General features: G+C 46.9%; 1 protein-coding gene across 1 annotated transcript in view; it reads left to right on the top strand.

Annotated features, from left to right (window-relative positions):
* ZC3H3 (zinc finger CCCH-type containing 3) overlaps positions 1-24,352 on the top strand; it is a 186,707-nt gene that overhangs the window by 138,355 nt on the left and 24,000 nt on the right. The window contains exons 6-9 of the mRNA XM_055703962.1: positions 2,459-2,540; positions 5,144-5,299; positions 7,762-7,831; positions 13,542-13,673. Coding sequence (XP_055559937.1) covers positions 2,459-2,540; positions 5,144-5,299; positions 7,762-7,831; positions 13,542-13,673 — 440 coding nt within the window. The remainder of the gene's footprint in view (positions 1-2,458; positions 2,541-5,143; positions 5,300-7,761; positions 7,832-13,541; positions 13,674-24,352) is intronic.

The following is a 24,352-nucleotide window of genomic DNA, read 5'->3' as shown; positions in this document are numbered from 1 at the left end:
TTTCCACTGTCTTCAAAATATCAGATGCTGTGTATTTATTAATGCAGATCTCTTGGTAGCTGTTCTGTGGTCATCCTCGAGTTGGTAACCACTCAAAAAATCAAAACATGGGCTCTTTGGACCTTCCTAAAAGTCTGAGGCATCAAATCCGCTCTCCTGCATCTCCTGCCTTGCTTCTTTAATGCTCACAGAGCCTGGCTTGTATTTAAACTTCTTTTTGCACAATGCAAAAGCTTCTAAAAATACTATCATGCCAGAGTTTGAGTTTTCACTGTAAATCCCAGTTGATGGCAAAATGTGTAGTTATGGAGCTTCTTAACCAGCAGCGTTACGCAGCTGCTGGGCTCTCTCCTCCTGGGTAAATATTTAGGTGGTTTTCTAATAGTTCAGGGAGGATTTGCATGTAGGGTGAGTAATTAGGTGGTGGGAAAGTGTGGATGAAGAGTTTCTTTGTCAGCTGCCAGTCTGATGCTTTGCAGGACCTGGTCAACATGTTGGATGGCTGCATCTTGCCTGGATTTTGCTGTGGATGGGACTGACTCTCTCGGGCAGTTAAACTGCCTCCAGGCTGTGAGTTAATTCACAGCAAGAGCCGGTAATGGGAGATGTGCATCGCCTCTCCATGTATAATAGCATAACTTCTTGCCAGAAGATAAAAGCTGGGCAAAAAAACATTATGATATGGATGTATTTTTGCTATATAGAAATTAAAACCCAGTGGCATGCGGCTGTTGCACCCTTTATTTATTTACCTCTTTATTTATTTCTTTAGAGATTCCTCCTTTCTGATAACCAAGATGTGGTTATCAGGCCACTTTAACTAAAAGGGTGGCACACAAGCATGGGAGTGCGTTCATCCCCGAGAGTCCACTTTTATGCCTGGGTATTAAATATTTAGAGAGATTGTCTGCTGCCCTGGGGAGCCAGCTCCTGGTATAGCCCATCCTGCTGAGCTTGCTTTAAGGAGCATTAAACATAATTGCAGAGGGCTGGGGGATGCTCTATCCCTACCCTAATGGTTGGACTTTAATTTGGGTCTTTCTCCCTGCATCAGCTGGGAGGTCAACCTTGCTCGAATGCGCTGGCCTCTTAACCTAAGTCCTCGCTAAGAGATGCTCTGCAGCATCTTCGGAGCGACCCAAAGTTGACGTACATTTATTTGAACGCTTCAAACTAGTTAAAAAAGATGCTCCTACAGCGAGACAGCTCTGCAGTGAGGGGGAAGCCAAAAATAAAATGCAGAAAACCCCTCAATTGTGGCTTAAATGCCCAGTTGATACTTGACATGCTTGCGGCAAGCTGGAATGAGCTTCCAGCAAGCTTGAACACGCTTGCCAGTGAGTAGCACAGAGCTTGCTCGATGCCTCTGATGGACAGGCATGTGCTGCCCACACTGACACTGCGCCTGCGCCATCGCTTTTATTTGCGGAAGGAACAGATGGGGCTTTGCCGATGCCGGCAGCCCAAGTGACAGCTCGCACGCGGGGAGAGCGCGCTGCCGCACTATCAAATTCTGCTCACTCACTTCCCAACACGCCCGGGCTGGCAGGTGAGTGACTGAGCCGCTCTCGTACCACCTGGAAAGCTGATACACAGCCTTTATTTTCAATTCATTCTTTCCTACGCCAGTCAAGGACAATTTAATTATGTGCATGCACGTATTGGAAGCAAGCGCTGGGCTTCCCCCACTGGCTGCAGGGAGCAGCCAAGCCAAGCGCGGAAATTTTCTGGACTGATAGCACAAGCGTGTGAGTTGCCTGGAGAGTTTTTTTGGCATGTTTGGGTGCCAAGGGGAAAGGTCCCTGTGGTGTTCAGAGCTGGCGAGGAGCCCTTTTACCATGGCGGCTCTGGAGGTGCCGGCAACATGGAGGTCTGTAAAGAGCATCCTCACCTGTCTGGGCTCTGGGAGCTGCTTGTGTTGGATAAAGCAATAAGATCATAGAATCTCAAATGGTTTGAGTTGGAAGGGACCTTTAAAGATCATCTAGTCCAAGCCCTCTGCCATGAGCAGGGACATCAACTCGATCAGGTTGCTCAGAGTCTTGTCCAACCTGACCTTGAATGTTTCCAGGGATGGGGCATCTACCACCTCTCTGGGCAACCTGTGCCAGTGTTTCACTGCCTTCATCATAAAATATTTCTTCCTTTTATCTAGTCTGAATCCCCCCTCTTTTAGTTTAAAAGTATTCCCCCTTGCCCTATCACTACAGGCTCTGCTAAAAAGTCTGTCCCCATCTTTCTTATAAGTTCCCTTGAAGTATTGAAAGGTGGCTGTAAGGTCTCCCCAGAGTCTTCTCCAGGCTGAACACTCCCAGTTTTCTCAGCCTTTCCTCATAGGAGAGGTGTTTCATCCCTCTGATCATTTTTGTGAAATTAAGATACTGAGGGCTGTGTGAATTCCTGCAAAATTTCTCGATTCTGAGGAAACTACTTACGTTTTCTTTTCTGTTTTCAACAGCGAGGTTGCATTGTACGCCTAGTCCTGGCTTTTCTCCATCCGGCTGCCTGAACAGATCAGCTACAAGCCGATACTTCGCCAGGTCTGTACTTGCAGGGAGGAATAGCGTGCTCCCCCTCTGGATGCTGCATGTGATTTATGCTCAGGAGGGTGTCAAAAGCATGAGATGTGTGTATTTAACTGGCTGTTTATTTGGTGAAGCTCTGGCCACTGCTTTTCCCCCAGCCTCTGCTCCAAGGGGGTTGTAAGCTCAGCAGAAAGCTGTGATTTCAGCTTCGAAAGGGTTTGAAAGGTTATTAATGGATAGCAACACCTTTCTGCAGGCAAAGAATGCCAACTCCTGCTTGGAAAGTCCCTTTTAAAATCAACTGTAGTGTTTTCAAGGGGTATTTTGTTTTTTTCCCCCCAGCTGAGAAGCCCTGAAATTTAACCCAGCAAAACTGCAGTTTTCCTTCTCTCTGTCCCACCCACAGACCGGGAATTTGCCATGTGGCAACTGGAAAGCACCGTGTATGGGAGAAAGATGGCACGTTGTTGGTGTTCAAAGCCCTGCCAGCTTTCTTCTTGCCTTTTTTTTTTATGCTACAGTTGTGCTACATATCATTGTGTCCTTAAGTATGAGCATTTGTAGACAAGTCCCTCTTAATAGTAGCGCTCTGAAATTTATTCCTGAAGTGTGTCAGTTCCAGATGTCTGTATACAGATGTAATGCCAGATTCTAGCTCTATTTTATCATGTCCTGCCACTAATATAAACTAATTAAAAATCTGCTATTGGAGTTAATTGTTGCTGGAGTCCAGCTTGCAAGTGCTTTCTGTGCAGGTCGATGTGCTGGTGACTTGGCCAGGTATCACAAGTAGCAGAGATGTTGACTAAGGGAGAGCCTTTTTTCAATATCATAATTTTTAGCAAAGAAATATTCTTTTTTTAAATGCTTACCATACTGTATCATGGCTTGCCTTGCGGTCACCTTAAGTACCAAGAAGCAGTTTGTGGTGGGGCTTGGTATCCCCCCAAGCCATTTGTGATGAAAGAGGTGGTGACATTTCTGATGCTGAAATGAGGCTTTTGCATTCAGCATTTTGGCTATGTGAAGTTGTCTTTATCTTATTGCATTTTAACCCAAGAGCTGTAGACAACCAATAATGACAGAGGTAAAAATACATGTTCCCCCCTAAAGTAGTTTGCCTGAGCCAGTATTTGTCATGGGTAATGCTATTGTGACCCTTAGACCTGTATTTCTTCCACCAGGAGGACCAAGACTGTGGAAATACATAGTATTAGATAATATTTATATATTATACATGTATTAAAGTAATTGTATATATAAATATTTATCCTTAGTCTCTAAGGAAGCAAAACATACGACTACCCAGAGAACCTAAGGTGAGCGGCTTGCTTTGCCCCCATCCAGAGCAGCGTATCTTCTGCAAACTTGAGTTAATCATGCTGTATCATCTTAATTATCTGCTCAGAGACATCAAACATGACCTCCATGGTGTTGAATTCAGCCAAATCTCAACACTTCCCCCTCTTCCTCCTGGTCCCATATATCTCTATAGCTGCTAGGTAATTAATTACCTCTTCATCTGGAAGTTTATGAAAAATGTGTGCTAAGCAGCTTTCGATAGCCTTAAGCAACTTCTAGGGTACCAGGCAATCAATAGCAAGTTTTTCTGATATTTGGTGTTACCTTGTGTTCCCATGGCTGTCACATAGGCCCTCGCTCACTGAGGTCCATAAGCAGGTGCCCACTTGAAGGACTTGAATAGCAGCAGGCCAGCTGGCAGGACACATGCTGCAGTGCCCTCTGAGTTGTTCAGCATTTGCATCCTGTGCTGCATGAGCCCAGCATGGGAGAGAATGTTTTCTGCCTCACTAAAACTGCAGGAAGCTCTCTCCAAGCTCATAGAATCATAGGAGAGAATCATGGTTATGGAGGTGGGAAGGGATCTCTGGAGAGCTGTTCTTCCTCCTGCCCCAAAGGGCCTCTTGTCCTCCTAGCATATGTCTCTGAGAAGGTCTGGTTCCATCTTCTCCGCACCATCCCATTAAGAAGTCATGGAGGACAGTAAGATCCCCTTGGCCTCCTCCCTGCTGAGCCCATGGCCTCTGCTCAGATGTCCTGTGCTCCAGCCCCAACCATCTTGGTGGCCTGCGCTGAATGTGCTGCCATCCATCACTGTTGTACTGGGAGCCCCAGACTGGACCCAGTGCCCAGCTGTGGTCTTGCATATGCCAAATAGAGGGGTAGGTCCCCTCCCTCATCGTCCCAGCTGTGTTCCACTCATACAGCCTAGGATGTGGTTGGTGTCATCACTGCAAGGGTGCCTGGCTGACTCCTGGGTGCCTTGTTGTTCCCCAGGGTTGTCTTCTGCAGAGGTGCTTTCCAAGAGGTTGGTCACAACCTGGCCTGCTGCATGGGGTGATTGTGTACCTAGTGCAGATGTTTCCAGGGAGATAGGCCTCATCTTGAACATTTTTAAGATTCAAGTTTAAGCTGGCCAAAACTCACAAAGACCTAAAAGCTTAGGTCCGGCACAAGCTTCCTTAATATCGCACTGTCTCTTCAAAGTGAAACTTGGGCTCCTCTGTGATTTCAGGTGCTGTTGGCCTGTCTTCTCTATGTCATTGTTGCGTTGAAGTTGGAGATGTTTCCTGACCCTGTCTCTCTTTCTCGTTTAGCCGTGCTGTTCAGCGGAGTTTGGCCATCATTCGTCAAGCTAAACAGAAGAAAAAGAAGAAGGAATACTGTATGTACTACAACCGCTTCGGCAAGTGTAATCGTGGGGAGAGTTGCCCCTACATTCATGATCCGGAGAAGGTGGCCGTCTGCACCAGGTATGGATGGACACAGCAAGTGCAATGCTTTGGTCTGTCATAGTAGGCTGAGCCATTGGTTGGCTTTGGTGCTTGCTCATGTGATACTCCCCAGGGAAAAAACCTGATAACAGAGATGTAAGACCATGAGGACAGCTGTTCTGGGTCAGGCCTGGGGTCTGCCCAGCACTGTTGGGTTGGCAGGTACCTACAGGAGGAGAAGATGAGGAACACGGTGAAAGGCACTTTCGCCTGGCTGGGACCACTCAGCTTCTGGCAGTGAAGCCCTGCAGCCTAGCAGGGTTTGCATTACAATTGCTAGAGTTTGCCACCAAACCATCGTCATGTAATAGTCAGCAGTTCTTTTTCTGGGGTGAACTTATTTAGTCCTTTCTTCAACACATGGTATTTATGGCAGTGGGTTGCACAACTGGATTACGGACTGCATGAAAAGTGCTTCCGCAACAGACTGCTCAACTGTTGTGCTGGGTGCCTCCTCGCTCGTGGCTCTTGAGATGGATGGAAAAGTCATTCTGTGATCACCTTCTAGGCACCATTTGTAACTATATAGTCCTCCCCTCTCTGTCTGAACTTCCCAGACCGGAGGATCATTGTCTATTTAATCTTTTATGATAATTTTTCTCTAAATTTACACAGCAGTTTACATCTATTAATGCTAATAAAGCATTGCACAACTAGCCTCCAAGTTAAATACACGCATTTTGGTTATTGTGGACAGACTGTAGGGATTACAGAAATATTTGTTTCACATTTTGGAGGTGGATACCATCACCAGGATGTTTACAGGTAGAAAGTATCCTTCCATATCATAGTACAGAAGCTCTAAAAAACCTAAAAAATCAGAGTAGTGTTTAAAGAATTAATAATAAGATCAAATCAACTTTGCTTAAATATAGCCAGAATAATAGTCCTTAGTGATGTACTTACTGCTGTCAGGTTGAGGATGCCATCAAGGTTTGCCAGGTGGTATTTAAAGGCTAAAACATTTAGCCAGTCCCCAAAGGCACCATCTAACTGGAATGATTTTGTGGGTCGTGGGTATACCTGGTACAGATACCAGCGCCGTGCAGATCTGAGCTGAGTGACTTGAGAGCCTGCCCTGACCATGCACCGGGTGATTTCTTCTAGCAGCATTTCTCAGATCTGCTCGGATCCATGCAGCAGCTTTGAATCCTTCAGCCTGTGATGCCATGCAGCTACAAGACTCACTAATTTATTACAGGAGAACTGATTCATGTTGCCAGCTCATTATACCTGCCCAACAGTTGATTAAACTATATTATTAGTCGTTTAAAAAGTGTAGAAAAGCCAACTCCACTGATGAACTCCTTGAGTAATTTCTCCATAAAATTGCTGCTGTGCTACAATCATTTGGAGGTTGCACAAAGCTCAGTGGGAGACCATACAGGAGGGAAAGGTGATTTATTGATTTTTTAACTGATTTCACTTGCTTTCACATATTCTTCCCTAACACATCTTCATGAACACTGAGGCTCGTATGTCCAAGGTATCTGGTCAGGATTATTTCTGGTGATGTAGAGGACAAGGGATGCTAACTACTAACTCCTCACTTTGAATCCTTACTTCTTCTTATGTTCATGACAAAGTCTGGTTTTGGGCTGTGCTCCATGTGTGCTTTAGGAATTTCTGGTCCCAAAGGTCTTTTGGATTTCCATCCTGTGCCATTTCCATGAGTCACTAGAGGACAACGTTCATTATCTTGTGTCTTGTTTTGCCATCAACCAGCTGGTTTTCACGTCTGTATGTTCCCATTTATACTTTTTTCAAACCAATCTGAATTATTTTTATTTTTTTTAATGAATCTCCCCATGCTCAGCTCTAAATTTACCCAGATTTTATAAGTAAAGCTGGAGGCATATTCTGTGTTCCAGAATCTCCCTGCAAGCCTGTGCAGCTGAGAGCATGTACCCCTGGAGTCTCCTTTGAAAGGGTTCAGACCAGCACTCTTCCCACGATAACGTGTATTTTATTAATCTGCTGTCACACTGGTAGCTCCTAGGAAAACTTCTGAGTCCAAACATCCTCATGTGCTTTGGGATCTTAGTTTCTCTTGTGTGCCTGTCTCTGCTTCTCCTGGATGTTGGCCACTCAGACCTGGAGTTCCTCCTTGTACTTCATTCAGCATCTGGTGTAATCAGGGCTCTAGGAAGAATCTTTCTCCTTCTGGGAGCATCATTTCTGAACCTCAGGGTGCATGCTTTGCTCTACCTACTAATAAGCAGCCTAATATGATGAAAGAGCACAATCTGTCAGGAAGCATCAGCTACTCTGTGATGATTCAGGGTGTGAAATGGGCTTTAACAGTGAGCTTGGCAGCAGTTAGGTGTATTTGTGGCCTTGGGGCAGATGTGGTAATGGGGCAAGGCAGATGCTTGGTGTTTAAAAACCCGTGTTGTACGACCCATCTCATGCTTGACCCTCTCCTTCTGGTGTATCTACAGGTTTCTCCGTGGCACGTGCAAGAAGACAGATGGGACCTGTTCGTTTTCCCACAAGGTGTCGAAAGACAAGGTCTGTATGGCTTCCCACTGAGCACGGTGTGGCTCTGTGAGCAAGCGGACCTATGCTGGTGGTTGCGGGGAAGTCTTCCTCATTGAATGCTTCCAGCAGAGTTCATTTATAGTTTGCTTGCCGAGCTGTTCAGGCATATGATGGGGTTGTGAGAGCGAAATGTGCCTTTTGAAACGACACAGTGAATTGGTATATGAATGCATTAAACAGTGAATTGGAAACCAAAACACCTAGGGCTGTGTTGGGTGACGTGTTGGGTTAAGGAGTGCTTAAACTCCAGGGACTGAAGAGAAAGAGCGTGGGAGTAACGTTTAGTTGCATCTAATCCTTAGCTACCTCCGTAAGATCACCCTTCCCTCTAAATCACCCTGTGCTGGTGTCGGAGGAAGAGGAGGATGTTTTAACATACAAGAGCTTGGAGGTATAAATTAACCTTTCTAAAAAGCCAGGCAGTGAAACTGGCTAGTAGAACGGCTTTTGAGTTCATCTTCGTTTTCAACTTCCTTTATTTGGGTCTCTGTGGTTTTATTACACAGACCGAGGTGGAAAAATAATTAGGTTTTCTTTTAGTGATTATCAGTTGACAATTCAGCAGATTAACCTCCGTTCAGTGGCTAGGATCTCCAGTCGGACGTAGCTTTGGAGACCTCAAGCGTTGAAGCCGAGGCGAAGTTGGTGCTGAAGGTTAAGTGTAGCTGTGGGTCCTTCGTTTAGCTGGGATGTGCTTCAAGCACATATTTACATTTCAGCTTTGTTGGACGGATTTGGAAGATCATTTCTCTGCTACAGACAAAGGATCACCCAGACAACAGCAGTAAGGTTAATCCCACCAGGCTATTAAACACCAGCGAGAGCAGTGTCACTGCATGGGGAGTGGTTTGGGATCGGCTCTGGTGTCAAGGCTCTGCTGTCAGGATGGAGGTGACAGAAAGCGGGATGCGAATGAGGACTGGTCTTCCTGGAGAAGCCTGTAAGGCTCAGTCCTTCTTTGTGTCACTTGAGGAGCCTGCAGCCCCCCTTGGCTGTATTTCTGACATGTCATTTGTCGAAAGTAGCTTTGTCAAAGCTTTCACAGCTGTGCCTGGGGCGCGGCAGGGACTGAAGCTCGCCTGAGCCACATCTGAAAGCGCTGCTTTTAATTATTCAAGCTTTGGTTATTTAGCCTGTGCCCTTTGAATTGTCCTTATAGCGTGTTCTTCTCCCCACTCCCTTGAAGTATCACCTTCCTCCATTCCCCATCCACAGCATCACATAGGTAGTTACAGCGCAATTACTGACCTGTAAAGGATTTAACCCATGGGACATCGGCTCTCATCAGCATCTGGGACAGGACCTTTTCCAACAGTGTTTGCCTTTGGGCACAGTTTTCTTGTCTCCCTTTTCCTCCGTTTGCCTAAGGCACGTTCGTTGTCAGTGGGGAGCTCATAAGTTATCCTTGCAGTGAGCAGAGTCGCTCTGAACGAGACACAAAGCACCATATGCTTTTTACATGTATCTCTCTTCAGAGTCACTTAATCATGAGTATATAAAATAGAGGAGATAGACTGGGGACAGCTGTACTCCCTGACTCATGGCATGTCAAAAGAGGGATGAGGATGAGAACTGATTGAAGGGAAAAAAGCTGTGGCTTTTTTTTCTTCCTATAACATATAGTTAGACTTCAGAAATCCAGAAGCCAAGAAAGAAGAAAGCTTTTAAAAGGACTGGCTGTTGGTGTATCTAGAATTGTTAGAATTAACGCAGATTTGGAGTGGATACGGGGCCAGCAACTTCTTTTCACCAGAGTAAGTGATACGCAAGTGCTAATGGGAGCATGCAACCGTGCTCAGAGCCTGTGGCTCCGAGCCGAAGGATTGATATCCATCCAGACTGCATGGGACTGTTGACTTACATCTGTACTGGTGAGTTAAATGGTATTTCAGCAGGTACCAGAGCTTGTTTTTGGTCCCAGGGCAGAAACCTGGGTGAGACTTAGGAGTTGGAGACGGCCAAGGAACTGTTGCAGTCAGTGACTTGGCAGCAGCCGTTTCCACTAAAGGATGCAATGGCTGGATGCAGATAGGTTTGTGCCAACTGGTCTTGGTACCCAGGAATATTCTTCAACATGTTTAATTTGCTGGTGGAGCTGTGGCCTCAGTTTCCCCTCCAGAAGCACCAGTGTGTCTTGGTGCCTCAAGGAGGACCTCAAGCTTTTGGCTTCTGAGCTCCATTTTGGGTGGATAGATGGAGAATGATGGCTGCAGCATGGCATGGAAAACTCAGCCTTTCCCCCTTAGCAGCACCTTGCCAGTTAGGAATCGGGCAATGATAACGATAACATCATTGTGGTACTAAAACTGAATTAAAAAGGAGTGGCTGTGCCGACGCTTGTTGCAGAAGAGCTGGTTTGCTGAGGGGGGCAGAATCCCTGGAAAGGGGTCCCATGGCGTGCAGGTGGCCTCTGGCCATCTCACCTTTTTCCTTAGCAGTTTGCCACTACCATAAGTATCATCTAAGCCCAAGATCAGTCATTAAATTAAGAAGCCTACAAAGGAAGCAGGCAGATGCAAGCTCTCTTGTGTGCCTTAGAAACAAATGCTTTGAGAGAACGTGTTTCTGGCCACGCATGTTGCGCTCTGTGGGGAAGGGGGATTATTTTTCGTAGGCCTGGGCACCTCAGGGGTGGTTCAGAGGTCTCCACTCACTACCTTGTCGTCAGTGTGGGCTAGAAGAGAAACAGCCTCCTGTGCAGAGTGCAAGCCTGTTTCAGGGTGATTTATAGCTGCAGGGATGCTGCTACCCAAAGCAAGAGGCGACTTTGCTTTTCAACTCCTGTAGCTCCCTGTTAACCCAAGTGATTACTAGCAAAGGTGGTGTTAGCCTCATTTATCAGTGGAGGAGAAAGGCAGGTGAAGGCAATCCGCAGAGGAAGGCAGCAGTTTCCCCCTGCTCGTGGGTATTTTGGAGCAGATCCCACTTGTTCCTTGGATGACGGATTATGGGGGTCACTTGTTTTTGGCTATTTGAGCTGGGGGTTTAATGCAATGAATTATTGTTTTTTTCTTGTGGTTAGTGATGACGGGGTGTCAGCTGTGGTTTGGGGGATTCCTGGTTTTGCTGATGCCTCACTAGTTGGCTCTCAATTTCACTTTGTGGCTATGGGGGACACACACCTCACAACCTCCTCATCAGAGAAGCGTCAGGTTATTGTTGTTGTGTATCTCACTCCGGTGGGATGTCATTGGAGATGGGGCTCCATACCTGGTCCACGAGGTGAAGGACCAAGGGCTTGTGGGGCTTAACTGTTGCTTTGAGGACAAAACTCTTGCTCAGCATTGGGATGATCCTGTGCCTCAGTTTCCCTAGTGAAAAATGGGGACAATCCCTGTTTTCTGTAACAAACTTGCATGGGCTGAGCTGTTGCAGCAGCAGGGAGCTTTTCTGCATCCTAAGCCGTAAAACCCTTGCTCCAAGCAGCGGATGATCTCCAGGGTGGAGGGCTGCTCCAGATGGACACAATGCTTTGCAGGTGCTCTCAAAAAGCAAACTGCCCCTCTGGCCATGGAAAAAGGGGCCTGGAGGAGAGGGAAGGCTGGCAGTTGGGGAATTCTGCTCTTGCAGGTGATGCGGTGCGAAGCCCTTGGCTAAGGAGCATCTGTCGAAGTGATGTGCAGGGAATTTCTCCACAACGGGGCAGAGCCACCGGCGCATCCTGGTGATTGAGAGAAACTGGTAAATCTGAATGAATGGCTTTGTGAGTGAAGGTTAGCAAGAGGCTAGGACTCGGGCAACCGCCTGCTGCTGCTACAACAGCTTTTCCCCTTGAGGAACTCGAAAAGAATCAGCATTTTTCTCCCTAATAGAGCTTCAAAACTCTGTTGTGAGCAATTTGGAAATTCACGTTGAGTTTCAGGTTCATTAGCTGCTGGCTCCAAAGCATGTACATAGTCAAAGCTGTCTAATACGGACGCACCGCACCAGTGCCTTGAATTAATGTTATTGTTATTTGTGTGGACGTAGTGGGGTGCAAACAAGGTTAATTGAAATGAGAGTGCTGCTTCCTCTTGATAATGGCTCAGGCTTGACAGCTAGGAGGAGTTTATTTTTGTAGAAGAGCTGCCTTTATTATCCCTTTTTATTAGAGCTAATTTGGGCTCTATATCAAAAACTACATTAAGGGAATCATTTACGGTCACACCACCACAACCAAAAAAGATAGCCCCAGAGCCCTGTCCTTTATGTTAATGTCGGCAGTTAAAAGACAATTAAAAATAAACTCTTCTCTTTTAAAGGACCCTTTGTTTTCTTTCCTATCTGCTTCCCCCTTCTTCTCTCCGTTCCTCTCTTTGCCTCAAGTGAGCCAATTTAGTTAAAACCCTAATGTGCCCTTCAGGGAAAGGGATTTTTCCAGATAGCCTCAGCTGTGGTTATTGCAGAATTGTAAATATTAGTTTGGGGATGCTCGAACTGGTGGGGCTGAGATGCTACCGGTGAACAGAGAGATCAATACTGTGCCGAGCCGGAAGGAGATCTGGCATGTAGGTGGTCACCAAGGGATTGAGCAGGAGGAGCTGGACCGGCGCGATGACTTCGGGAAGCACACGTTCCCACTGGCAGCTGCCTAGTCGGGTCGGGAAGTTGCCTGCGGTAGCCGGTGAGTTAAGGATGCTGAAATATCACAGCAGGCTGGTAATTTGTTTTTAATTATAACAGCTGGCAGAAGGTGAAGTTTGTGGTTTGAGGACGATGAGGATCCTTGCTCGTTTGCTTTTCCCCATCGGCTGTCATGCTGCTAAAGCTGAATGCGGGAGTGGGGCTCTACGCCGTGTAACCAACCGCTCACGGCAGGAGCCCAGGCTCTCCTCCTCCTTTCACTGCCTCCTGGAGCATCCTTCCTCCAGCGCACAGGGACAGGCATCATCACATCACCTGCCACCCTTGGGGGGTCCAGGCTGATGCCTTGGCATGATGCAGCTCCCCCAGAAATGCTTGCAGAGGTGCAAGTGCTTGTTTTCCCCCTTGCTATAACTCATCTTTTGGAACCTTTATCTAATTACGTGCTCTGTATCCTCCAGCCAGCTCCATATCCACGGAAGAGCCAAATAGTGGGGAGCACCCCCAGAATGCTGTTGTGGCCTTTGCAATGGCCAAAGTTTGCCACGGGAGAGTGCAGCCAGGCTGGGGGTGAGACCTGCGCTGCTGTGCCCATCACAGCTGCTGCACCACCCCTTGGGAAGGGTGTTCTCAGTCCTTGGTCGTGCAACAGTGCACTCGGATTAGTGCCTTTTATGAGCAAGGAGCCTGGGGAGCAGTCACTCCTTCTCTCCTCTTCAAGAAGAGTGTCGGCAGAAGATGTGCCTGCCATGTGCATCATGCCAGCAGAGCCCTCGTGATAAAAGAGTTTGTTATGATTCCCCAATCTTTTCCCCGTGCTGTACAGAGGCAGTTTTCTTTCTGGTGGCAGTTTCATGCTTTTCACCATCCTGAGGGATGCTAAGGCAAGGGTGTTCATCCCTTGTGCATATATACACCAGGACCATGTAATGGTCAGGGAGCTGCGTTGCAGGAGACCAATAGAAGAGCTAAAAATACCTCTGGGATCAGTGGCTGGCAAAAGGCATATATTTATTTTACACATGTTGTGATTTTATTTCAGTTCTGGGTGTTGGAACAGTTCCTAATCACTAGTCGAGGGGAGTGCTAACGTGTTTCTCATCCTCTGCCCTTGCAGATGCCGGTGTGCTCCTACTTCTTGAAGGGGATCTGCAGCAACAGCAACTGCCCATACAGCCATGTCTATGTGTCCAGGAAGGCAGAAGTGTGCCAGGATTTCCTCAAAGGCTATTGCCCCATGGGAGAAAAGGTAAAGAGAGGACCAGCTCTTGGGGTCCCGGGACAGATGCGCCTTTGCTGAAGCCACAAGCTGTTTTTCACTTGAGCTACGGCACTAAAGGGAGTCATAGAATTGGAAGCTGCTGAACACCTGGATGTGATGAATGGCAATCCTGTGCCTTTCCAAAGGGTTATGGGCAAAGTGGCTTGGTTGCCTTACAGGCAGGAAAAAACCAGGAAACAAATCAAAAGCTGCAGCTCGCAAACGTCGTGCTGGTGTTTCCCCAGGAAGACCCTCCCTGGGGTGCCCATGTTACCGGAGTACGGTGCCTGAACTGATAGCATCTGCCCTGAAAACTGCTCAGTTAAATAGATGAGAAGTGAAGGAAGAGGTTTATGAGTCCCTGTTTTACATAGAAAAACCACAGACATTAATGCTTATTTTGCATACTGGCTCTGTGACAGGTTAAAACTCAAGCCCTAGATCTTGTGGCTCAGTCTTAGCAGCAAGACCACCCTTCCTCACTTAGCCTGCAGCAGCTAAACCTCAAGCTGTGCCTGGTTATGTGCCTGGGGGCTTTGTGGGGCCCACCTCCAGGTCCTGGGGGCTCTCTGGTTTAGATCAATGCAGTGAAGTCCTACATGGACTTTATGTGCACCCTCAGTAGATTTACAACCTCGTCTGCGAGCTTATGGCACCCTACGTAACATGCAGAGCTCGAGAAAGAACAGCTTTCCTGGAGCAGAGCCTGGGGCTGGCTGCCACTTGCCGGTTTCCAAAGGAATTTTAGGGCCGTTACGTGCAAAAAAAGTGGAATTTGGGGGTTTATCTGGCATGTTGTGGCTCCCCACTTCTTTGTAGGCAGTGGGAGAAGCGGGTAGCAGTGAGCTCAGTTCCTCAGTGGCACGGAGCCATGCTGCAGGATCTCACCTTTCCTTGCTTCGTGGCTAAGGGTGGGGGTTGGCCATGCTGGTGTTCCCCTGGGAATCAAAGTGACCATCCTATCCGATTGCTGTTTTCCATTAATTTAATAGCATTTTTGCCTCAGTGTGAACGACTTTTTTATTAGTAGTGCATGTAGTTTTCTTTTGAGTTCCATGAACAAGATACAGGCCACCTTCACTTGGTTTCTCCAGCTCCCATCTCAAACTGGCAAGAGCAGTGATGCTGTCACATCAGAATCCCTGAGCAGTCAATTTGCCGTCACTTTTGAATAAAGGAAAGGTGGACTCTCAGATTTATGGAAATTATATTCTTCTGTAGTGGTTCAGAGCTGCCAAGCCTTTCTCACTGGAGGTGGGTTATGCAGTGGGATTTTTGCTCATCCTTTGACCATGCTCATCCTTTGACTGTGCTCATCCTTTGACCATTGTGCCCAGCAGTTCAAGGGAAGTAATTTTCCACCCCTCCTCTGCTCTGGTGAGGCCCTCCTTGGGGCACTGTGTCCAGCTCTGGTGTCCCCAGCACAAACCATACAGGGACCTGTTAGAGCAGGGACACAGAAATTATGGGAGGGCTGGAGCACCTCTCCTATGAAGAAGGGCTGAGAGGGTTGGGATTGTTCAACCTGGAGAAGAGAAGGATCCCAGGAAGCCCTACTATGGCCTTTCAATACTTAAAGAGGGCTTATAAAAAAGACGGGGACAGACTTTTTAGTAGGGCCTGTAGTGGTAGGACAAGGGGGAATGCTTTTAAACTAAAAGAGGGTAGATTCAGACTAGATAGAAGGAAGAAATCCTTTACTGCAATGGTGGTGAGGCACTGGCTTGGTAGATGCCCCATCCCTGGAAACGTTCAAAGTCAGGTTGGACGAGGCTCTGAGCAGCCTGATCGAGTTGATGTCCCTGCTCATGGCAGGGGGGTTGGACTAGATGATCTTTAAAGGTCCCTTCCAACTCAAACCATTCTATGATCTTATGATAATGATTTGCTGTGCCATATTGGCCCACCTCTATGAACCCAGCTGGAGGATGGGAGCCATCCTCTTCTCTCAATCTGCTTCTCTCTGGGGATTTTCATAGTCTCTTCTATGACACCTTTGATATGGAAGAAAACATCACATCAGTGCCCTGGCTTGGTTCAGCTGCTTCTACAAGCCAACAGTAACGAATTGGAGGAGACAGAAAGCCTGCTCCTTGAAATGGAGACTCCAGGTACCACACTGAAAACGTGACAGGAACTTTGCAAGCACTGCTTTAGATTGGCTCTTTGGCTGAAAAAATGAGCTGCTAATGAAACAATCATTTTCTTTGCCTCAAGTCTGCCAGATCACAGGGTGCCATCCGAAATATGCCCCAGTGGGCCTATGCAATATTATTTTATTGCATTTAATAGATAATGCATGAATAAATGTCTGCCAAGGCACCGTTTTGCTTAGACTTGCTGCTCCTGGAGATTCTTAACTCCCTTGTGATTTTGAGTGCTTTTCACCGGGGAAGTCACTGGGATGAACGGTCAGATGCTTGGATCCAGATGCTGCTCTGGACTGGAGCCCCAAAGGTCTCTTCTTCTTTTCTCCACCCCTGTAGCTCTCATTGGCAGAGGTACAACCCAGCAAGTGAAGCCGTAGGTGCTCAGCACCCATCACCGTAGCATCATCGTGCAAAGCCACCAGCCTGTCCCAGAACACAAACACAATGGCGGATGGTGCCTTCTGCAAGCAAAGCCATCCCTTCTCGAGGAGAAACTGCTACAGAGCAAAAACCAGGCAAAGGGAAAAGGAAAAAAGCTCAAAGTGAGAGCTGTAGGGAAAGCAGGGTATCAGCAGCAGTGGAGGGAAACGCTAATAAATTAGTCTATGCCTAATTACTTTTTGTGGCCAGTGTGTGGAGGGGGCTGCATGCAGGATAAGCGTTTCCTCTGAAGGAAAACACAGACATCCTGCCACCTCCCTCCAGCACAGTGCTAGCCACACAGGCAGGGTCCCTACAATTATTTGTAAAATATTCCAATTTAAATGAAAATATAAAAGAGATATTTAGAATATTTATTCTATTAGTAAAAGTGCTTACCGTGTCACTTTTAGAGTGTCAGAAAAGCATTCTCCTACAGATGATGGATAGCAGCCTGTAATTATATATGGGGAGAAATTGCTGAGCAGGCCATATTTAACTGGGGAGGAGAAATACCAGCTTGGGCCATTAAGGGTTAATTTTATTCTCTAAATAATATAAAAAGTGCTGAGTCTGTGCCTTTGCTCAAAGTAGAAAGTCCTCAAATGGACCCCGGAGAGTTTATAATATTCTACTGAATCAAGTAAAAATGTTAACCTTGCTTCATAAAACGATGGCTTGTTAAAGATGCGCAGTCCCTTTTCTTTTGAATAATTTAGGCCTGGAGTAAATCTTCTCTCGTTCTGCGTTTCCCTGTCCGAGAAACGGTGAGAGCTGTCTGCCTGTGGTTTGAACCACAAAGGGCACAGACAGCAAAGGTGTGTGATGCTGGCGTAGCATCCCAAAGAAGGATGGCTGGTAATTAGGGATTTAGGTTCTTTTGTGCTGGGCTTTGGCACACTGGACTCTTTTCCCAGTTGTGTTTTCCTTTTTGTGCTCCCCCGAAGAAGCATGTTTTCTGATTTTTATCAGATCTTCATAAAAAATGTCCCATTATTATCCATAATTTATGATGTGTCGTTGGCAGTGTCATCTCTTAAGTACTTTCTAGAATGTCTTGCAGGATGCTCAGGCCAAGCTGATCAACCCTTGACCCGTCCCATGGGCTGTAACTCCAACTGTGTGAGCTCTTCATACAAACAATGCTGGGATGCTCTAGCTTCATCAGGATCTTACTTAGAATTAAGTGAGAAAGCTTTAATTTTGTGTTGCCAAGTCCCTTCTTCCAGAACGTAGACTGTAGAGGATAAAGGTCCCTCCACTCTTGGGTTGAGGGGACAACTCCTGTACAAGAGCATGACCACATCCTTCGTTAAGGAATGTTACCCCCAATATTAGTCGTTTCCAGGAGGGAGCTGGTAGCAAAGCTAGGACCTTGATTTCCAGCATTCTCACCGGTTCCTTGGTTGTAGGTGAGGACGTTCCTCCACCTTGTGTGCACACATGGGAACCTACAGCTTCCTAAAGGGATTGAATGGACCTGCAAGTTCAGCTTCATGAAGCAGTAGGTGACATACAGCTCCAAATAGCTCTGTGACGTGCATCATCTCTAAACACAATGTCATAAATGTCTTAGCTAAAGCCACAAAGCTATGCCCACCATGGAAGTCTCCTTGCCGCCTTGCCTGGAGCTCCCTGACCGTCTCTGGCACCATGAAATGGTCACACTGGGTGAGGCTGGTCCCTCTGGGCTGGTCACCTGCAGTGGAGGAAGCCCGAAGGGGGAAGTGGGAAGAGAGGGAGAAATGGGGCCTCTTGCAGGTGCTCCCCAGGGTTTTCCGAAGACATTTTAATGAGCTGCTCTATAGTAAAAGTTCCTCTCTGGTTCCCCATCCCTCCTCCCATATGGGTCCTCATGCATGCATCTTGGCTTGGGGCATGAGTTCACTAGAAGAGGATGGGGTGAGGCTGGTGGGTGCAAGGGATGAGGTAGCACCAGTGAGTGAAGCTGTGGTAGCATGTTCCCCAGGGTTACAGAGAAGCAGGAGGAGATGTAGTCATGAGTGGCTTGCATGACCAGCAAGCCTGGAGAACAGATGCTCATCTTGTCTGAGAGGTGATTTCTCTGCCAAGCCGCTCTCCTTGCTGTGCTCACATTTCACTCCTGAAATAATACCCAAATAATATGAAATAATACGAAATAACACTTGGCCCAAAGGAGCCTGTAGGGTGATAATGGGTTGTGTGTCAGGCTGCTGTTGTAATATTTGATGGCTAACCATGGGCTGAGATCTCTGCACGGCTGAGCACTCATTGCATTGATTCACAGTTGGACTTGATCTTAAAGGTCTTCTTCAACCTAGATGATTCTATGATTGATTCTATACATCCATAGGCAACACCAATGAGCAGGTGCCTTGAGATTTGCTTCATGGGCACAAAACATGGCTTATTGGGGAATAAACTGTATGTGTAAGAATTGTGGCAAGGGTCAGTTTTGGTGCGTCCTCCAGCCCTTGCAGCAAAGGCAAGCTTTGTCAGAGCAAAGGCAAGCAAGTCAGCCCAGTCTCCTCTAACTGCTGCATCTGTAAAATTGTTTTGTATTAAATAAGCTTTTCCCCATGGTGTACATTAGCGAGTGTGCCGCATTAAATACCTATCTTCATATTGTTTCCATCAGCTGCTGTGAAGCCTGTGGGTAAATTGTTCCCCCGTGGGAACTGTTAAACAGTAAGACACTGAGATTAAACATCGAGGCTACTGTGATATATTTATGTACTGGAATAAATCATGGGTAAGCGGGGACTCTGTGCTCCAGTGTTTGCTGGCAACTCATTGCTCCTGGGGACCCCAACCAGCACGACCAGCCCAGTTCCTGACAATTGAAGCTTGACTGCCACCACAGCAAGGATGCTCATGGTTGACCTGCACTGGAACTGCCCATCCATCTCCTAAAATCCATCTTTTCAGTCCTGCTGAGTTGCTTGGCCAACAGCCTTTCACCAGAGCTCTGACTTACACCTTACCCATGTACACTGTTGGCAAAGCTCATGCTAACGAAGGCAGGTCTAGTTAGCATGTGCTGCCTGAGGAAGTGCCGCTTCCTTAGAAAAATAATTTTCCTCCCCCAGGTGGATTGTGGTGTTTTTCACAGTGGCAGCTGCTTGATTCTTCTGTAGAAAATTCAAACATTGGGACTTTTTCTTAGCTGACGCCTTGTTCTTGTTTGTGTTTCTGTAGTCTGATGATGTGCTTGGTTGGTTATTTTCTCCTTTTCTGGTGGAAGTTTAGCATGTTCCCACCATAAACTTATGTGTCTGATACTTAAATCTAACACTTTTTTTTTTTTTTAAGAAAAGCCACATGAACTGTGTTAGTAGCAGCAAACAGTTAAATGTCTTTGGGATTTTCTCTTCATTATCCAGTGCTCAGTTTGCAATGGAGAGTGGCAGAGAGGTCCTTGTTCCCCTTAATCCGTTATCACAGAAAGGTGAAGATCAATGCTGTTCATATTGCGTGTTCTCAGCTGTTTTTTGTTGCTTGCTGGGTAAAACAGCTTTTTTCTTTCCTCACAGCCAACAGCCATCAGGTGTTGGTCTTTCTGGGTCTTTATTCCCCCTCCTTTGGTCCCAGGTTGACTCCCAGCAGGTTGACTTTCCCTTGAGCACACACAATCATTGGGGACCTACCTGTGCACATTCATCCAGGTAGCTGTTGGCCGATTCCCAGGTCTGTAATTGCACTCCACCCCCATCTTTCATTGAGTCATAGAATAGTTTGGCTTGGAAGGGATTTTTAAACATCATCTAGTCCAATCCCCCTGCAATAAGCAGGGACATGTCCCACTAGATCAGGTCCCTCAAGGCCCTGTCCAACCTGACCTTGAACACTCCCAGGGATGGGGCATGCACAGCTGCTCTGGGCAACCTGTGCTGGTGTCTCTCTACCCTCACAGGAAAAAATTTCTTCCTTGATGTCCAGCCTGAACCTGCCCTCTTTCAGTTTAAAACTGTTTCCCCTTTTCCAGTCACTACAGGCCCCGGTAAAATGTCTTTCTTCATCTTTCTTATAATCCCCCTTTCCATACTGAAAGACCACAATAAGGTCCTCCCAGAGCCTCCTCTTCTCCAGGCTTCTCCAACCTCAGCTCTCTCAGCCCTTCTTCCTAGGAGAGGTGTTCCAGCCTGCTGATCATCCTGAACTTCTGTCCCAGGTGGTCATGGTGGCCACCACAGCACCTGTCACATATGGTGGGGAGTTGAAGGACACTGGCTGTCCTTTTCCTGCAGCATTGAGAGACTTGTGACAGCAAAAAGCTTGGAGGTGCTTAATGGTAGAAGCTTCTTGAGTCTAGCAAGTATAAGAATCACCATGAATTTTTAAGCTGCATATAAATCCTTTAAGAATGATTTCTTGCTTCTCCATGCTGCTGCTGTGATCAGTTGTGCTCCTTCTTCCTGAGGTTGCCGCTGCTGTGGTTGGGCTAGTGGTGGGATGTGAGCTGCTCTGTGCTCACTGCTGCCATTTCAGAGCTCCAACATCTCCCTTAGAGGAGAAGCATGTGGACAAATCTCTGGATGAAAAGTCCCTTGAGGGTTGTTCAACATCTTCTGGTTGTGGAAATCCTGAAGGCCCAGGCTGCTCCTTGATCTCATCCCTCCAAAACTGGTACTGGCTATGGCCAGAGGGGCTGTGGGAGAGGTTTTAGATGTGTTGGGGGTTGTGAAGGGAAGCACCTCAACTTTACAAACAGCCCTCTCCTTTCCCTCCAGGTGTGCTAGCACTGAGATATTAGCACCTTGAATCCTGGGTTCAGTTTTGGGCCCCTCACTACCAGAAAGACATTGAGGTGCTGGAGTGTTGTCCGGAGATGGGCAGTGAAACTGGTGAAAGGTCTGGATCACAAGTCTGATGAGGAACTGGGGGAGTTTAGCCTGGAGAAAAGGAGGCTCAGGGGAGACCTTATCATTCTCTACAGCTCCCGGCAAGGAGGTTGTAGGCAGGTGGGGTCAGTCTGTTGTCCCAAGTAACAAGCGACAGGACAAGAGGAAATAGCCTTAAGTTGTGCAGGGGTGGGGTTTAGATTGGATATTATGAGAAATTTCTTCACTGAAAGGGTTATCAGGCATTGGAACAGGCTGCCCAGGGAAGTAGTGGTATCACCATCCCTGGAAACTTTCAGAAAATGCATAGATATGGTGCTTAGGGATGTGGTTTAGCGGTGGGCTTGGCAGTCCTGGGCTAACGGTTGGACCCAATGATCTTAAAGGTCTTTTCCAACCTAAATGATTCTATGAGAGATGTTTTGGAGCTGAGTTTCTTCCAGGTCAGTTTTCTGGGTGGCAGCCTTGTTCCTGTAGGTCTTCACCATCACATCAGTGGGTCAGCAAAGATTTGCTCCTCTCCTGGAGACCCTTCAAATACTGTGTGAGACCTTAAGAAGCTCCTTCACATACAGATGGTTTCGTGCATGCTTTTCATTTCGGACTGACTAAGAGGTTTCAAATGCAGATGATTTTTCTTTCAGATCACCCCAGGGCTGATACTTGGAGACAGCCACCTGTGGCAGGAGCAGGTTTCCTGGCTCAAAGTGCTCATCTCCAAACTCCATGACTTTGTTATGCTGAATTAGATGCAGTCAAGCTGAGAAGCTCCTCCGTGTCCAGCTACCAGGGGGGCTGCTTGAAGTGCAAGAAGTCTTAATATAAAACCTCACCTCTTGTTATTAGCATGGGGAGGGATACAGAGAAGTCTAAGCTTTGAGACATCCCAAAATTTCTATATTTTGGTCATACCTCCATCTTACTCCTTTTATGATTCTATCAGAACTGCTTCCAGTTTCTTCTACCCTTTGATTCAGAGAGAGGTGATGGCTGCAGGACACACTAATGGTGTTGGGTAGGGGAGGACAGGATCTTATAGGTGTGCAGGATCTGACTGGACTGGAACAGAGAGGCCATGGGGAAACAGCGATGTGATCAATGGGCCTCTGAACATGAGGAGGGGCTGCCCAGGAGGAAGCTGGAGCTGATGTTCATTAAGGCCGTAAATCCATGAAATGAGTGAGCTGATCAAAGGATGGAGAAGAGGAAGAGGAGAAAGACTTGCATGATTTTGCTGCTCAGAGACTTATCACTTTTCCATCTCGGTGAGATCTTTAAAGGTGACCTACATGAGGATGGGCTTGCTGAGACCTGATACCCTGCATCAGCTTCCATGTCAGCAGACACACCATGCTCCGGCTCCTATTAGAAGAGTCAAACAGATTTAACCACCTGCATTCATGAAGGTTGGGCATTAGGGTCTGGACATCAGCAAATTGCTTCTTTTTAAGAGATGACCCATTGTATACACTTCCAGCAGGACAGGGTATGATGAGGAGGTGTTGCATGAAAACATCTTGGCAGCTTCTCCTGCCCCTTCTCTCAGTCCTGTGTGGGAAAAAGCCATTTAAGATTGAAATTTATCTCTGTCTTGGATGCAGCTGTTTTGGGCTCAGATGGAGGGCAGGTGGTAGAAATGCCCTCACAGCTACAGAAATGCTGGTTGTGTGCATGAAGCTTTGTATAGGGCTGGTTTTAGAGGTTATGAACCCTCTCCAGGCTTTATCAGGTAAGATGTCAATAGGTTTGCAGGGGGGGAAAGAGGAGAGGAGTTTGCCAGGTGGATGCATCAGCATCCTTTTTCCTGGTGCTGAAGCAGGCACGGCTTGGAGAACTACCTGGTTATGGCTCCCTCACCTTCATTTTGACCCAAGTCTCGTTGGGTCTACTTGCCAGGAGTTTTTAGTGATACTTTAGGCATATCTGTAGCAGTGTCCACCTGTTCCAGCTGCAGGTTCCTGGTGTGCTGAGTGGTCCTCACCTCTCCTGCTGATTTTTGTTGCTTGCAGTCATGTCTGGGAGACACTGGACATAACTCCTGGGCAACAGGGCAGCCCCTTCTCTGGGATAAGGTATTTGTGGCTTACCTTCTCCCATTGTTCAGAAATAGCTGATGAAGAGCACTGCCTTTGATAGCTCTTTTATGGTCCACTGCAGCTGTATGAAAATCAACTACAAAAGCAACTTCATTTTGTTTATTTTTAATTTTGGCTGTGGTTGACAGATGTTTCCTGGGTGCTAGAGTTGCCTGCTTGGTTTGTTTTTTTTCCTATAATGTGTAGCAGAAGTCATCAGTCAACACACTGATTAGTAAGTAAAATCTTTACTAAAAAAAAAAAAAAAAGGTGGGTAGGCTTGGTAGTGGGTCTGCTCATAAGATCACGAGTGGTGGCCAGGCTGGATTTGAGCAGGCTGAAATCTGACTGACTGGGAGCATCCCGTTGGCTTGCTGGGGACATCAAGTCCTTGTGCATCTCCTCTGGGCAGTGATGGTTGTGCTGCTGATAGTAAGGGGTAAATCTTGGTACTGGCGATGGGAGCTTTCCGTTGAAAACACTTGCTGGATTGCAGAGGTTTAAAACTAATCAGGCTTCTTCCGTGTCCAATCCTACCCATGTATCAGTGCAGAAATCTTTGTAGGTTTCCAGTTGCATTTTATTTACCGTACTCTGTAATGGCATAATGAGAGTTCTTATTGCTACTTTAATTTAGCTGTAGTATCTTCAACAGCATTCAGATGCTTACATTAAAGACGTTGCTTATCAGGGCAAACTTGAACTGCTTGGTAGTCTCGGCTAGTTGATAATAGTGCCTATATAAATACCGGGGTGTGATTTTCTCTCTTGCACTTTAATATCTCTGTAGAAGGAGGTGCATCGCAAAACATGAAAATTAGGAAAGTTCAGGGGAAAAGCAGTCACTGAATCATGGCTATAAAGTGGGAATATGCTGATGAGGCAGGGAGTTCTTGATTTCAACCCGAACTTCTGTACAAGTGAACACAAAGAGCAGATTTTGTCTTTGCTTCCCGTGCTGGAGTCTCCCTTTGTTCCCATCTGTTCTCTGTTGTTGGACAGTCTCTGCAGCCTGAGAGCAGTGGCTGGCACCTTCCATGAGCCACCTGGAATCATGCACGTGGTGGAGCCCCTGTCATACCTCATGCAGATGACACTGTAGGGGATGTCTGGTGGATATCTGGCTTGCTCCACCCCTGACAGTGATGATTTGGGGTTGGTGATCACTGTCAATGGGTTCCCCATGTGAAATTGGCTCC

Source organism: Falco cherrug, chromosome 3, assembly GCF_023634085.1.
Source record: "Falco cherrug isolate bFalChe1 chromosome 3, bFalChe1.pri, whole genome shotgun sequence".
Taxonomy (NCBI): domain Eukaryota; kingdom Metazoa; phylum Chordata; class Aves; order Falconiformes; family Falconidae; genus Falco; species Falco cherrug.
This window is presented reverse-complemented; position numbering and strand designations above follow the sequence as displayed.